The 17,778-nt window shown below is 41.4% G+C and overlaps 1 protein-coding gene across 1 annotated transcript; it reads right to left on the reverse strand.

Annotated features, from left to right (window-relative positions):
• Positions 1–6,327: 6,327 nt before the first annotated feature.
• LOC311117726 (kelch domain-containing protein 1-like) lies at positions 6,328–14,933 on the reverse strand (the record flags this gene model as incomplete). The annotated part of the gene is made up of 13 exons (XM_084192649.1): positions 6,328–6,448; positions 6,912–6,964; positions 7,061–7,160; positions 7,387–7,459; positions 7,595–7,704; positions 7,828–7,886; positions 8,065–8,145; positions 8,607–8,690; positions 8,794–8,878; positions 9,911–10,023; positions 10,205–10,322; positions 14,567–14,637; positions 14,826–14,933. The coding sequence occupies 13 exons, from the start codon at positions 14,931–14,933 to the stop codon at positions 6,328–6,330; spliced, it is 1,176 nt and encodes a 391-aa protein (XP_084048775.1).
• Between the last annotated feature and the right edge of the window lie 2,845 nt (positions 14,934–17,778).

A 17,778-nucleotide genomic window follows, 5' to 3' on the forward strand; every position in this document is an offset into this window, starting at 1 on the left:
TTTCTTAACAATGCATGCAATTTTCATTAGATGTTATGAGAAAATGAATGATGATAGTGTATTATTATTGGGGACAACCTTTGAGCATATTTTGATTTAATTGAATGACATTACGGATTATGTTTTGATTGAAAAATGTCTGAAGTATAATTTAGTTTAGCAGGTGATAATTTATTTTACAAATGAAGTCATACTGAGGGATGAGAAATGTTCCATACATTTGACACAGTTTCTGATTTTATTCATTCAAACAGAACATGTTTCTCTGATCAATGCATGTTAATGCAGAGTGATAAAACGGATAAAACAACTTTAGTAGATATATAAAACAAGTTTAATAGATATATAAAACAAGTTCGATAGATATATAAAACAAGTTTAATAGATATTTAATAGATGTATAAAACAAGTTTAATAGATATTTAATAGATGTATAAAACAAGTTTAATAGATATTTAATAGATATATAAAACAAGTTTAATAGATATATAAAACAAGTTTAATAGATATATAAAACAAGTTTAATAGATATATAAAACAAGTTTAATAGATATATAAAACAAATGTAATAGATGCATAAAACAAGTTTAATAGATATATACTTCAAATTTAATAGATATATAAAACAAGTTTAATAGATATTTAATAGATATATAAAACAAGTTTAATAGATATATAAAACAAGTTCGATAGATATATAAAACAAGTTTAATAGATATTTAATAGATATATAAAACAAGTTTAATAGATATATAAAACAAGTTTAATAGATGCATAAAACAAGTTTAATAGATATATACTTCAAATTTAATAGATATATAAAACAAGTTTAATAGATATTTAATAGATATATAAAACGAGTGTGGGTGTGTGTGTTTGTGTGTGTGTGTGTGTGTGTGTACCTGTGTGAGTGTGGTGTGTGTGATGCTGTGGGGATATGGGCTGGATGCAGGGAGACTGAAGCAGGACGGATGTGTGTATGCTTCTCTGGGCTAGACTGCTTACCTGTGTGAGAGTAACAGACACCACTGTCTACACACTTCAACACATTTCACTCACAATTCTTTGGAATATTGAGGGGAGCTATATGCCATGGTGGTCATACTAACAGTACCATTGTCATCAATGTTGTAGCCAGGCCAGAGGTCAAATAGCATCTAGAATAGGTAGTTTTCCTAAAGAAAAATTGTGTTACTTGCTTCAGTTGGCCAAAGATATTTGTATGTTAATCGAACACGTTTAGAAATTGAAATTGCTGGTGTTGAACATGCTGATGACTGTATTACAGTAGGGATAGTAGCCTTTAGTGATACCCTATATTTACAAAAGTATGTGGACACCCCTTCAAATTAATGGATTCGGCTATTTCAGCCACATCCGTTGCTGACAGGTGTATAAAATCGAGCCCACAGCCATGCAATCTCCATAGACAAACATTGGCAGTAGAATGGCCTTACTGAAGAGCTCAGTGACTTTCAAAGTTCCACCGTCATAGGATGCCACCTTTCCAACACGTCAGTTCGTCAACTTTCTGCCCTGCTAGAGCTGCCCCGGTCAACTGTAAGTGCTGTTATTGTGAAGTGGAAACGTCTAAGAGCAACAACGGCTCATCTATGAAGTGGTAGGCTACACAAGCTCACAGAACGGGACCACCGAGTGCTGAAGCGTGTAGCGTCTGTCCTCCGTTGCAACACTCACTACCGAGTTCCAAACTTCCTCTGGAAGCAACGTCAGCACAAGAACTGTTCGTTGGGAGCTTCATGAAATGGGTTTCCATGGCCGAGCAAGCCTAAGATCACTATGTGCAATGCCAAGCATCAGCTGGAGTGGTGTAAAGCTCGCCGCCATTGGACTCTGAAGCAGTGGAAATGCGTTCTCTGGAGTGATGAATCACACTTCACTATCTGGCAGTCCAACGGACAAATCTGGGTTTGGCGGATGCCAGGAGAACGCTACCTGCTCTGATGCATAGTGCCATCTGTAAAGTTTGGTGGAGGAGGAATAATGGTCTGGGGCTGTTTTTTATGGTTTGGGCTAGGCCCTTTAGTTCCAGTGAAGGGAAATCTTAACCATACAGCATACAATTACATTCTAGATGATTCTGTGCTTCCAACTTTGGGGAAGGCCCTTTCCTGTTTCAGCATGACAATACCCCCGTGCACAAAGCGAGGTCCATACAGAAATAGTAGTAGTAGTGACTGTGGTAGTAGTATGTAGTAGTGACTGTGGTAGTAGTATGTAGTAGTGACTGTGGTAGTAGTACGTAGTAGTAGTGACTGTGGTAGTAGTACGTAGTAGTGACTGTGGTAGTAGTATGTAGTAGTGACTGTGGTAGTAGTATGTAGTAGTGACTGTGGTAGTAGTATGTAGTAGTGACTGTGGTAGTAGTACGTTATAGTGACTGCAGTAGTAGTATGTTGTAGTGACTGTGGTAGCAGTACGTAGTAGTGACTGTGGTAGTAGTAGTAGTGACTGTGGTAGTAGTATGTAGTAGTGACTGTGGTAGTAGTATGTAGTAGTGACTGTGGTAGTAGTACGTAGTAGTAGTGACTGCAGTAGTAGTATGTTGTAGTGAATGTGGTAGTAGTACGTAGTAGTGACTGTGGTAGTAGTATGTAGTAGTGACTGTGGTAGTAGTATGTAGTAGTGACTATGGTAGTAGTATGTAGTAGTGACTGTGGTAGTAGTATGTAGTAGTGACTGTGGTAGTAGTATGTAGTAGTGACTGTGGTAGTAGTAGTCGTAGCCGGCCGCGACCGGGAGACCCATGAGGCGGCGCACAATTGGCCCAGCGTCGTCCAGGGTAGGGGAGGGAATGGCCGGCAGGGATGTAGCTCAGTTGGTAGAGCATGGCGTTTGCAACGCCAGGGTTGTGGGTTTGATTCCAGCAATAAAATAATGTATGCACTCACTAACTGTAAGTCGCTCTGGATAAGAGCGTCTGCTAAATGACTAAAATGTAAATGTAAATGTAGTAGTAGTGACTGTGGTAGTAGTACGTAGTAGTGAATGTGGTAGTAGTAGTACGTAGTAGTGACTGTGGTAGTAGTACGTAGTAGTGACTGTGGTAGTAGTATGTAGTAGTGACTGTGGTAGTAGTACACAGTAGTAGTGACTGTGGTAGTAGTAGTAGTAGTGACTGTGGTAGTAGTAGTAGTGACTGTGGTAGTAGTAGTAGTAGTGACTGTGGTAGTAGTATGTAGTAGTGACTGTGGTAGTAGTATGTAGTAGTGACTGTGGTAGTAGTACGTAGTAGTAGTGACTGTGGTAGTAGTACATAGTAGTAGTGACTGTGGTAGTAGTATGTAGTAGTGACTGTGGTAGTAGTAGTAGTAGTAGTGACTGTGGTAGTAGTATGTAGTAGTGAATGTGGTAGTAGTATGTAATAGTGACTGTGGTAGTAGTAGTAGTAGTAGTGACTGTGGTAGTAGTATGTAGTAGTGAATGTGGTAGTAGTACGTAGTAGTAGTGACTGTGGTAGTAGTACATAGTAGTAGTGACAGTGGTAGTAGTATGTAGTAGTGACTGTGGTAGTAGTATTTAGTAGTGACTGTGGTAGTAGTACACAGTAGTAGTGACTGTGGTAGTAGTATGTAGTAGTGACTGTGGTAGTAGTAGTGACTGTGGTAGTAGTATGTAGTAGTGACTGTGGTAGTAGTACGTAGTAGTGACTGTGGTAGTAGTATGTAGTAGTAGTGACTGTGGTAGTAGTATGTAGTTGTGAATGTGGTAGTAGTACGAAGTAGTGACTGTGGTAGTAGTACGTAGTAATAGTGACTGTGGTAGTAGTACGTAGTAATAGTGACTGTGGTAGTAGTAGTAGTAGTGACTGTGGTAGTTGTATGTAGTAGTGACTGTGGTAGTAGTACGTAGTAGTGACTGTGGTAGTAGTACGTAGTAGTGACTGTGGTAGTAGTATGTAGTAGTGACTGTGGTAGTAGTAGTAGTGACTGTGGTAGTAGTAGTAGTAGTGACTGTGGTAGTAGTATGTAGTAGTGACTGTGGTAGTAGTACTACTAATAATACTAGTAGTAGTTGTTTATCTAGAGTGGTCTTGTTGAAACAAGGCACACTCATAACTATACGTCAGAATGATGAAAGAGGAAACCCAGGAGGGTCACATGGGGTAAATCAGGAGGAATGGAGGCCTCTAGTACAGAAGGATTCAGCAGTAATAATTCTCACTGTTCTCTCAAGTATTTTTAGCTGACGTCAGCTCAGATTCTGTCCTACTCTTTCAGAGAGACCAAAGTGACGTCAACATGTATTTGATTCTCTACCACAGTAGTGTGAGTGTTCTGTGTATATCTTTATTCCACCTGAGCTTTTACTGCAGTACTCATTCAGGCATAGCATATACACTAATCTGTAAAACATTTAAATATGTGCAGATAAATAAAGTCAACAAAATGGAGGTAGAGCCCTGTGCACAGATATGCAAGGTGCTGGCACTGGCAGGAAAGCAGCTTGGAAACCGAAACACATATTTGCCTAGCCCTAGGCCTAGAAAACGACACACTTGAAGAGACAACGACTGATCTCGCTGAAATACTTACAAAAAAAAAACATTTTCATTGTGCAAGATTAAAATAAGTATTTAATCAAGGTCGGTCATTGACTGTTGAAGTGTGTGGTTTTATACACAGTATAATACATTAATACATGTTTTGCAGGACAGAATGTCCCCACATACCCTTTAAATATAGACCTACTCTGCATTATCACTTTACTGCAGCCTCTACCGTTGAACACTATCTCTCTGAGATCATCTTTATTAGATTTTATTATACAGTGCCTTCGGAAAGTATTCAGACCCCTTAACTTTTTCCACATTTTGTTATGTTACAGCCTTATTCTAAAATGGATTAAATAAAAATGTTACACACAATACCCCATAATGACAAAGCGAAAACAGGTTTTTTGATATTTTTGCAAATGTATTAAAAATAAAACACAGAAATATCTTATTTACATGAGACTTTTTGCTATGAGACTCAGAATTGAGCTCATGTGTATCCTGTTTCCATTGATCATCCTTGAGATGTTTCTACAACTTGATTGGAGTCCACCTGTGGTAAATTCAATTGATTGAGCATGATTTGGAAAGGCACACACCTGTCTATATAAGGTCCCACAGTTGACAGAGCAGAAACCAAGCCATGAGGTCGAAGGAATTGTCCGTAGAGCTCAGAGAAAGGATTGTGTCGAGGCACAGATCTGGGGAAGGGTACCAAAACATTTCTGCAGCATTGAAGATCCCAATCATTCTTAAATGGAAGAAGTTTGGAACCACCAAGACTCTTCCTAGAGCTGGCCGCCCAGCCAAACTGAGCAATCGGGGGAGAAGGGCCTTGGTCAGGGAGGTGACCAAGAACCCGATGGTCACTCTGACAGAGCTCTAGAGTTCCTCTGTGGAGATGGGAGAACCTTCCAGAAGGAAAACCATCTCTGCAGCACTCCACCAATCAGGCCTTTATGGTAGAGTGGCCAGATGGAAGCCACTCCTCAGTAAAAGGCACATGAAAGCACGCTTGGAGTTTGCCAAAAGGCACCTAAAGACTCTCAGACCATGAAAAACAAGATTCTCTGGTCTGATGAAACCAAGATTGAACTATTTGGCCTGAATTCCAAGCGTCACTTGTAGAGGAAACCTGGCACCATCCCTACGGTGAAGCATGGTGGTGGCAGCATCATGATGTGGGGATGTTTTTCAGCGGCAGAGACTGAGAGACTAGTCAGGATCGAGGCAAAGATGAACGGAGCAAAGTACAGAGAGATCCTTGATGAAAACCTGCTCCAGAGTGCTCAGGACATCATACTGGGGTGAAGGTTCACCTTCCAACAGGACAACAACCCTAAGCTTACAGCCAAGACAAATACAGGAGTGGCTTCGGGACAAGTCTCTGAATGTCCTTGAGTGGCCCAGCCAGAGCCCGGATTTGAACCCAATCTAACATTTCTGGAGAGACCTGAAAATAGCTGTGCAGCGACACTCCCCATCCAACCTGAAACTCCCCAAATACAGGTGTGCCATGCTTGTAGCGTCATACCCAAGAAGACTCGAGGCTGTAATCACTGCCAAAGGTGCTTCAACAAAGTACTGAGTAAAGGTCTGAATACTTATGTAAATATGATATTTCAGTTTTTTATTTTTTATAAATTAGTTAAAATGTCTAGAAACCTGTTTTTGCTTTGTCATTATGGGGTATTGTGTGTAGATTGATGAGGGGGAAAAACCAATGTAATACCTTTTAGAATAAGGCTGTAACGTAACAAAATGTGGGAAAAGTCAAGGGGTCTGAATACTTTCCCAATGCACTGTATGTATTATATTTTTCTAGACGTTCTCCTCTGTACAGCTTGCAGTAGCTTCCGGGGCAGAGATGGAAACTGGTTTTGAAGCATCTTGCAGTTCTTCACATTCTTTGCTATGCAGTCCACACAGATCCTGTAAGACACAACAACATGTTTAAAGGGGAAATCAGCAGTTGCTACATCGATTTTTGGACATATAAATTAATGATATGTACCCATTGCTTCTTGAAGACTATAACTTATCAATGCCTCATGAGCTTAGTTCAACTGTCTACCCAATCAGAAACCCTAAATGTAAGCTTGTTTTACTCTAATGTTTGTAAACAAAGTGAATGTAAACAAACACCAAATATCCTCCAAACATGGTTAAAACTATCATTTTGATATCATGGCTGGTCAGTCCTTCCATCCATAGCTCTGTCTATAAATTTGAGTCGTTACATTTCTCCAGCCCCATCCCTCAGTCTTTTACCAAAACAGGGGCGGGGAAAACACGTTGTTATTGTTTCTACTGCTGATTGCTGCTTTACGGGACAACGAAAACGAACATTACATGTGATGTAAATAAAATCTGTGATTATTATGAGAAAGTTTACCGAAAGAGGGGATAAGGCTGGGTCTGGAAAACAAGTGCATCGTTGCTGTGGCCCTGAAACAATGTGAAAACGAACAGTTAGTTGTAGTGTCAATGATTCTTCATAAACCAGGGTTACTGTAATGATTTGGCTGAAGGCTTTCATCATACCGTCAAATTCTCATATGTTCCTACTTGGAGGATGTAGTCACAACTACCCCCGAACACAATGACATCAGAGTCCTTTGCTTGGCTTGCAGTGTGCCACAACCTGCAGGGGGGGAAAGTCAATGAAATGGGGGATTTCATCAAAGTACAGAGACTCAGTATACTCAGTATAATCATTGTACATTCTAGGCTAATTCCTCTTCACTGAATGATCTGCACATACAGACTTCAGATTAGATGGAAACCTTTATTTATCAGGGAGTCTTACCAGTGATACCAGTCTAATCAGATTAGTAGCTAGACGCTAAACTGACCAGCTACTGTACTACCTTGGTTTGTTGTTGTTTGGATGTTCAAACTCCCTCCATGTCTTTGTCTCAACATCTAAAACCCATCTATCACCTACAGAAACATAATAGATATTATGAGAAAGAAATAGCTCCGTGGAACACAATGCATTCTGGGAGGGTCAAACTGTTGCGTAACAGCTGAGTAAGGATTTAGTCCAACTGGGACTACATTGGGTAAATAACTTACTCATTGGTTTGCAGTCAACACTCAGTCCACCAAATAGAAACAAAGTGCTGTCAGATACTGCAGTGAGGCTGTGCCACGACCTTCCACCTGGCACATTGGATGCTGGCACTCTGGAGAAGACATTTGGAGGGTAACAGTTAAAAGTCTTAAAAACACACCAAAGCTGTTATTATGATAACAGTAGACCATTTTTTAAAGATGAGCATTTGAAAGAGTGAAATGTAAATACCTACACTTCAGACCATGTCCATGATTTCAGATCTAGACAATGAATGTCACTTGGTGCGGTTTCCTAAAAGGAAGGGCAACAAACTGAACACCATTCCAAAAACAGGTCCACAAACTTGAGCCAAGTATTAAACAGTCAGCAATGTGATCCCATTCATCTTAGCAATGTTTTAGGGAATATGTGTCTCTGCAGCAATGCAATACAGAAGGTGAGGAGGAGTTCAGATGAACAGAGTACTCACCAGTACTCTCCCCCCATAGACATACCCTTTATGACCAATTGTTGCACCTGCATGGGCAGCTCTGGGGGCAGGAGCACGACCCTGTAGTCAGAAAGAGCTACTTACGGTACAGGTACAAAGAACTATGTGGCTTGGCTGCTTGTGTGCAAAGAACTCATTGGTAACTAATTGGTGCATGTATAACCAGTGTCACTGTGCTAGCTTAGCATATAGCGCTGCCTCCCTCAACTTGTCTATGACTGGGCTTGAACCAGGGTCCTCTACCTCTCCTCTGACTGGGCTTGAACCAGGGTCCTCTACCTCTCCTCTGACTGGGCTTGAACCAGGGTCTTCTACGTCACTAACACATGTGACCACCTGCTTGACAATGTAGGAACTGATTGAGCTATATACAACAGGTACTGATTGGATAGCTCCATCGGCGACATTTCAAGCTATCTGTGGAGTAAGGTTACGCTACGTTCTTAACTCTGTTCCACATGGTGAAGTTATGTTGTGATGTAAACATACAGTATGTGTCTTACAGTATGTATCTGTCTTACAGAGCTCTGTGGTTCTCTCCAGCTGGCTAGTGTTGTGTCAAAAACATGGACTTCATTGTTCCATCCCCAACCAACGTTCTGCTCCTACAGAACACACAATATTTTACTGATCAATACAACAAAGTGAAAATAGTGGTTGTAATTCATACATTTGGACACAATCACACAAAAAAAAGCGAAAATGTACCAATGATGCCGTGTCCATGATGAAGCTTTTGTCATCCATGATGTCATCAAGTGTCTTGTGACCATATCCACCAAAGTAGGTGACCCTACAGAATGGAAGATTCTCAAAGTAGGTGACCCTACAGAATGGAAGATTCTCAAAGTAGGTGACCCTACAGAATGGAAGATTCTCAAAGAAGGTGACCCTACAGAATGGAAGATTCTCAAAGTAGGTGACCCTACAGAATGGAAGATTCTCAAAGTAGGTGACCCTACATTTACATTTACATTTACCAGACGCTCTTATCCAGAGCGACTTACAGTTAGTGAATACATGTTTTTTTTTTTTTTTTTTTTTTTTTTTATACTGGCCCCGCGTGGGAATCAAACCCACAACCCTGGCGTTGCAAACGCCATGCTCTATCAACTGAGCTACATCCCTGCCGGCCATTCCCTCCCCTACCCTGGGCCAATTGTGCGCCACCCATGAGTCTCCCGGTCGCGGCCGGCTGCGACAGAGCCTGGATTCGAACCAGGATCTCTAATGGCACAGTTAGCACTGCGATGCAGTGCCTTAGACCACTGCGCCACTCAGGAGGCGCAGTGGAAGATTCTCAAAGTAGGTGACCCTACAGAATGGAAGATTCTCAAAGTAGGTGACCCTACAGAATGGAAGATTCTCAAAGTAGGTGACCCTACAGAATGGAAGATTCTCAAAGTAGGTGACCCTACAGAATGGAAGATTCTCAAAGTAGGTGACCCTACAGAATGGAAGATTCTCAATTGGGGTAAATTACAAGATTCTCCCAAAGTCAAAACAATCAACATGGGGAACCGGCCGCATTTGTGTTAAATATTTAGTTGGTCCAGGCCACTATTTTTACAACACCCCCAATAGTAGCCTTTAAAGGGATACTGCGGGATTCTGTCAATTAAACTGTTTCTACCCAGAGTCCAGTGCAACTGGACCTGTAGACTTCCAGTCATTGTACTAAGGCCAGTTAGCATTGGCTAATTGCTAATTGCCAGAATCTCACAGTGTCCCCTTAAATGTGTCATTTGAACCCTGACTCTCTTCCTGTTTATGCCAATACTGCAATGGGCATTGGCGTTGCATTCTTATATTATATGTTACTGACCTGTTGTTGTAAACCCAGCAGCACAGCTTATCTCTGGGTGAAGGAGGGGAGCCACTCTCAGCTTTCACTCTCCTCCAACTGTAGTCCCCATCCAGGAGGTTGACACAGCAAAGCTGCAAGCACACATCTTTTCAGCATGTAATAAATGTGTGTCTGAACCTAGAGTTTGAACCAATCTGAACTGTCTCGTAAACAATGTAAGCCTTAATAATAATGAATAAGCTTTTGGTGATTTTCAGAAAATGTTTGCACATGTAGATCAGGGGCACTACAGTTTCTGTCGAGCTAGCTCACCTGATTGGTCTGTCCGCTGTCATCATATCCCCCGAATATGTACATGTGACCATTCAGAAAGCAGCTACAGGTGCCTGACATAGGGGGCGGGACCTCTCCTGACATTTGACACATTTCCCTTCAGAAGATAAATGAACAAACCAACTGTGAACACACACAGCATACACATTTAAGCTCCAGGCAACATAGCTAAGTCTTAGTGCAAATTTGGCCTGGGGGTAGGCTTAACTTTCTGGGTTCAAACTGAAGATAAGACCAGTGTACCACTACAGACCAGTCTAGCACTATAGACCACTATAGACCAGTCTAGCACGATAGACTACTACAGACCAGTCTAGCACTATAGACCAGTCTAGCACGATAGACTACTATAGACCAGTCTAGCACTATAGACCAGTCTAGCACTATAGACCACTACAGACCAGTCTAGCACTATAGACCACTACAGACCAGTCTAGCACTATAGACCACTACAGACCAGTCTAGCACGATAGACCACTACAGACCAGTCTAGCACTATAGACCACTATAGACCAGTCTAGCACTATAGACCACTACAGACCAGTCTAGCACTATAGACCACTACAGACCAGTCTAGCACTATAGACCAGTCTAGCACGATAGACCACTACAGACCAGTCTAGCACTATAGACCACTACAGACCAGTCTAGTACGATAGACCACTACAGACCAGTCTAGCACGATAGACCACTACAGACCAGTCTAGCACTATAGACCACTATAGACCAGTCTAGCACGATAGACCACTACAGACCAGTCTAGCACTATAGACCACTACAGACCAGTCTAGTACGATAGACCACTACAGACCAGTCTAGCACTATAGACCACTACAGACCAGTCTAGCACTATAGACCAGTCTAGCACGATAGACCACTATAGACCAGTCTAGCACTATAGACCAGTATAGACCAGTCTAGCACTATAGACCACTACAGACCAGTCTAATACTATAGACAACCATAGACCAGTCTAGCACTATAGACCAGTATAGACCAGTCTAGCACTATAGACCAGTCTAGCACGATAGACCACTATAGACCAGTCTAGCACTATAGACCAGTATAGACCAGTCTAGCACTATAGACCACTACAGACCAGTCTAATACTATAGACAACCATAGACCAGTCTAGCACTATAGACCAGTATAGACCAGTCTAGCACTATAGACCACTACAGACCAGTCTAGCACGATAGACCACTACAGACCAGTCTAGCACGATAGACCACTATAGACCAGTCTAGCACTATAGACCAGTCTAGCACTATAGACCACTACAGACCAGTCTAGCACGATAGACCACTATAGACCAGTCTAGCACTATAGACCAGTCTAGCACTATAGACCACTATAGACCAGTCTAGCACTATAGACCACTATAGACCAGTCTAGCACTATAGACCACTATAGACCAGTCTAGCACTATTGACCACTATAGACCAGTCTAGCACTATAGACCACTATAGACCAGTCTAGCACTATAGACCACTATAGACCAGTCTAACACGATAGACCACTATAGACCAGTCTAGCACTATAGACCACTATAGACCAGTCTAGCACGATAGACCAGTATAGACCAGTCTTAACTAGTTTTATTCAACTAGCCCCAGGACACACAGTGACATGAAGCATTCTTCCGCAACGATTAAAGAAAGAGATAAATACTAACACTGAGAAACATCTGTTGCTGTATTCAACACCTCCCATATTGGAACACTAAATTACTGTCATTTGTATAATTGTAAATACAATCAATAACATTACTATTCATTTCTAGTAAACTATGTGATAACACAGTTTTAATATATAATGTAATAGTATCCCTGATATGATACTGAGATGCAGAATGATGAAAGTTGATTGCCAAACTGTTGAACATTACACTTTAAGGCTCTATCTAGTCAATCAAAACCTGTCAATCAAAAATAGCATTCTTTCTGCGCTGTGCATTCCAGTGTCATCCAGTCTTTACTATGTGTCTATCATCTACTGTTTATCTCACAGTGAGGGAAAAAAAGTATTTCATCCCCTGCTGATTTTGTACGTTTGCCCACTCACAAAGACATTATCAGTCTATAATTTTAATGGTAGGTTTATTTGAACAGTGAGAGACAGAATAACAACAAATAAATCCAGAAAAACGCATGTCAAAAATGTTATGAAATTGATTTGCATTTTAATGAGGGAAATAAGTATTTGACCCCTCTGTAAAACATGACTTGGTGGCAAAACCCTTGTTGGCAATCACAGAGGTCAGACGTTTCTTGTAGTTGGCCACCAGGTTTGCACACATCTCAGGAGGGATTTTGTCCCACTTCTCTTTGCAGATCTTCTCCAAGTCATTAAGGTTTCGAGGCTGACGTTTGTCAACTCGAACCTTCAGCTCCCTCCACAGATTTTCTATGGGATTAAGGTCTGGAGACTGGCTAGGCCACTCCAGGACCTTAATGTGCTTCTTCTTGAGCCACTCCTTTGTTGCCTTGGCCGTGTGTTCTGGGTCATTGTCATGCTGGAATACCCATCCACGACCCATTTTCAATGCCCTGGCTGAGGGAAGGAGGTTCTCACCCAAGATTTGACGATACATGGCCCCGTCCATCGTCCCTTTGATGCGGTAAAGTTGTCCTGTCCCCTTAGCAGAAAAACACACCCAAAGCATAATGTTTCCACCTCCATGTTTGACGGTGGGGATGGTGTTCTTGGGGTCATAGGCAGCATTCCTCCTCCTCCAAACACGGCGAGTAGAGTTAATGCCAAAGAGCTCGATTTTGGTCTCATCTGACCACAACACTTTCACCCAGTTCTCCTCTGAATCATTCAGATGTTCGTTGGCACACTTCAGACGGCCCTGTATGTGTGCTTTCTTGAGCAGGGAGACCTTGCGGGCGCTGCAGGATTTCAGTCCTTCACGGCGTAGTGTGTTACCAATTGTTTTCTTGGTGACTATGGTCCCAGCTGCCTTGAGATCATTGACAAGATCCTCCCGTGTAGTTCTGGGCTGATTCCTCACCGTTCTCATGATCATTGCAACTGCACGAGGTGAGATCTTGCATGGAGCCCCAGGCCGAAAGAGATTGACAGTTATTTTATGTTTCTTCCATTTGCAAATAATCGCACCAACTGTTGTCACCTTCTCACCAAGCTGCTTGGCGATGGTCTTGTAGCCCATTCCAGCCTTGTGTAGGTCTACAATTTTGTCCCTGACATCCTTGGAGAGCTCTTTGGTCTTGGCCATGGTGGAGAGTTTGGAATCTGATTGATTGATTGCTTCTGTGGACAGGTGTCTTTTATACAGGTAACAAACTGAGATTAGGAGCACTCCCTTTAAGATTGTGCTCCTAATCTCAGCTCGTTACCTGTATAAAAGACACCTGGGAGCCAGAAATCTTTCTGATTGAGAGGGGGTCAAATACTTATTTCCCTCATTAAAATGCAAATCAATTTATAACATTTTTGACATGCGTTTTTCTGTATTTTTTTGTTGTTATTCTGTCTCTCACTGTTCAAATAAACCTACCATTAAAATTATAGACTGATCATTTCTTTGTCAGTGGGCAAACGTACAAAATCAGCAGGGGATCACATACTTTTTTCCCTCACTGTATACAATCTATGTTGTGTTCAGCGATATATCAACTGTTTCTACTATATTTTCTATGTTGATTTCAGTGATATAGTTCAGTGAATTGTTGCATAATGTTACCTGATGGCTGTACTGTAGAAGGTCTTTCTAAGATTATTTTAAAACAAACAGTCACACTTTATTTGGATAGTCTGAATTTTCCATCTGTAGATGCTCTCTCCTACTATCAACAAACTATCTGTTGATAAGCAACTGCTTGCTAAGGATACAGCTAGGGTTAGGTTTAGAATAAGGGTTAGGTTTAGAATAAGGGTTAGGTTTAGAATAAGGGTTAGGTTTAGAATAAGGGTTAGGGTAAGGGTTAAGGTTAGGGTAAGGGTTAGGTTTAGAATAAGGGTTAGGGTAAGGGTTAAGGTTAGGGTAAGGGTTAGGTTTAGAATAAGGGTTAGGGTAAGGGTTAAGGTTAGGGTAAAGGTTAAGTTTAGGGTAAGGGTTAAGTTTAGGGTAAGGGTTAAGGTTAGGGTAAGGGTTAAGTTTAGGGTTAGGGTTAGGATAAAGGTTAGGGTTTGAGCTAGGGTTGGGGTTAGTAGATAGTTAGTTGAAATGTTACTGATAGTCTGTAGAGCATCTACAGATGGACTATCCAAATACAGTGTTACCCAAACAACTTCTCCATTCATATTCTATGCAATATGTGATATACAGCCCATAATCAAAAACACAATATGTTATAATTCCATTGATATTCTTACCATACACCTCTGTCTAAGTCATACAACCAGATTTCATCACTGGGTAGGAAAACGTCCCTGCCAGCGGTCGACTGCAGAAAAAAAAAAAAAGGTTTCCTCCCATTACTAGTCGAAAAAACATGAATATAGTCGATCAGCAGCATGTATGAGATGCAGTACGTGTGAATGGTAAACATCAATTCAAAACAACACTATCAATTAGCAATGCTTTACAAGATAGTTGCAGGAAGGCACTTTTCAAACAGTGTTTGAGGCTTACCATGTATCCTCCCCAGACATACAGAGTACTCCCCTCTACTACAGCTGTGTGGCCACTTCGCTCAAGGGCGACAAGCTCCACACAGTGTTTCTCAACGGCAGAATCCATAGGTTCTAGAAAAGTTATTAGAAAGTGCAACAAAAAAGAAAAGAGAGAAAGAAATGTACAAAGATCTCCAGGCCAGGACTTTTAATTCTCTGCCAGGACTTTTGTTTCTCTGCCAGGACTTTTGTTTCTCTGCCAGGACTTTTGTTTCTCTGAACCCAAAATCTGTTTCAAATGTTTGATTTTTCATAGGCCCAAGCTGCTCATTTTGACTACAGACTTTGGCAGCGAATAGAATGTGAAGGGGCTGGCTGTGTTTAAGTAGCTGTTTCTGAGACGCTCCAACCGCCAGGAGAAAATAAGTTGTTCTTGCCCTGACAGCGTTTGTTGTAGCGGAGGGTCAAAGGTCATGTAATCTTGTCACCCTACCATTAACCCCTCTGGCTACGGCCCTTACCTGAAAATGCCACAACACTCACCGAATACCTCTCCTCTGCCTTTCCCCCTCTCCTTATACCACTCCCTATGAGCAGTTTGTTTTCCTGTGGTTAGCGGTGTGTGCTGGTTTACGCAACGGGCAGCTCTTCCCTTCACTTCACTCATATGGAATTCTGAAGGCCGAACATATCATGTGTCATGTTTGAAATAGCCTGGTGGGACCAGCCTGGTCGTGCGATAGTTCACATTCTGTTACACGTCACGTATCAAGTGAAGTGAAAGGAAACGTGAGCCAGCAGTCTGTATTATGATTGGATGGAAACAACCACCACCCATCCATCCTCACAGAATCCATACAGAACTGATTGATTGACATCTTTTATGCGTCTCCCTCATAAGCCCTTTTAACTGTGCTTATTCACAACGTTTACTGAGTCTTTTAGATCGTTCTGCTGGGCTGACGTGTCTTAGCCCATGCACACAGCAGAATGGATCCAGTGAGCTATATGGATCTATTGTTGGAAGAGTTGGTGAGAAAACGACTAAAGGTAAAATAGCATGCAACAGTGTAAAAGTGTTCTACAGGGTTCCTATAAATCGAGAGTATTCATACACTGTACAACCTTTCCCTGTAAATTTACGGCATTATACTGGCACCAGAGTTGCCAGTTTAATACTGTAATTTTGCTTTACAGCAGAGATGCTGTAATATATTTCACATTACTATTTTCCTTACTGTAAAAAATTACAGCATCTCTGCTGTAATGTAAAATTACAGTATTAAGCTGGCAACTCTGGTGCCAGTATAATGCCGTAAATTTACAGGGAAATTCTCCCTGAAATCTAAATGTAAGAAAAACAATACATTTGTAGAGAAAATACATTTATTCAAATTGGTAACAAAACTATCAACAGAATTGACAGTAGAAGTAACAACAGTTAATACATATATAACCAAATAAGAGCATCATTACAACACTAATGTAAAAACGATATTGTGTTTGTGGGGTGTAGGGGAGAGAGACAAAGAGAGAGAGGGAGATGGAGTTAAAATTGGGATTGGGTACAATCCTAGAGCTATGATCAAGGGCAACTCTATTTGGAGTAAGGGGATTCAGAGGCAGTGAAACACACAACGGGACAGGAGATCATCCAGGAGAAAGAATTCAGCGCAGCATCAGGTGTTCTTCATGGGGCTCCGTAACAATCCTTCTCAGTTCCGATTTGTCAGCTCTTCTCACCCCTAGGACAAGCGTAGAAAAATAAAAGAATAGAATGAGAGACAGAGAGCACCAGGGCTGTGACTCTGTGGGTAAAAAGACAGGGGACAAGGGACATATCAAGCTGGTGTGTGTGTACTTACCTCACTAGAGGTCTTCATTTAAACTCAGTGAGCTCTTTGAAGAATGTTGCAGTGTAGGGGTTGAGAACAGTTGGCTTCCTCTGGGCCACCTTGTCACGCGTTTTGTCTCATCTTGAGGGTTCATCATCTTGGGTTGATTCGAACCAGGAATCTGTACAGCCATGTATCCAATATAGTTTATGAAATGTGAAATCTATTGAGGCATTAAACAAATACAAATAAGACCGCTGGGTGATTCTCATGAAACCAGTTGTAAACATGTCTGTAGCAAATTGAGTTACAAAACCATGATGCATCTGCAAAAATCCACTGTCATTCTGAGGACTAAGATGTCTCGTTCTTTGGCGAAGTGTCTTATTTTAAATACATTTTGAATTTTTGCCTGAATTTTGCACATTTTCACCCCAAATTTTCATTACCGAAATGCATCCAGATTAAATTCTCATTACCGAAATGCATCCAGATTAAATTCTCATGTCACGGTTTCGGCCGAGGCTGCTCCTCCTCCTTGTTCGGGCAGGTTTCGGCGGTCGTCGTCCACGGAGTACTAGCTGCCACCGATCTATGTTTCATGTTCGTTTGGTTTTGTCTTGATGTTGTACATCTGTTTCTAGTTAGTCCTCATTAGTGTCCTATTTAGTTCTCGTTGTGTGTGTCAGGTGTTGTGTGTGATTACGCTTCTGTTTGGTGTTCTGAGCTACGTGTTTCCCTCCGTTGTTTTGGAGAGGTTTTCGCACATGTTAGTGCGCCTATTGTTTGACGCCTGTGTGCGCCTTTATTCTCTCCTCCGGGCTTGTTTGCTCGTGTACTACGTGAATATTTCACTAAAGTCTTTTGGACTTAGTTTCTGCGTCCTGCGCTTGATTCCTGCACCACACCCACCTTCAGCACCCCTGACATCTCATTACCGAAATGCGTCCAGATTAAATTATCATTACCGAAATGCGTCCAGATTAAATTCTCATTACCAAAATGCATCCAGATTAAATTCTCATTACCGAAATGCATCCAGATTAAATTCTCATTACCGAAATGCATCCAGATTAAATTCTCGAGTCATTTTATAACATTTTACTTCAGAAAAACCGAACTGATTTTATATGTTGC

This window comes from Coregonus lavaretus (genome assembly GCF_964263955.1).
Source record: "Coregonus lavaretus genome assembly, contig: HAP1_SCAFFOLD_3048, whole genome shotgun sequence".
NCBI lineage: Eukaryota > Metazoa > Chordata > Actinopteri > Salmoniformes > Salmonidae > Coregonus > Coregonus lavaretus.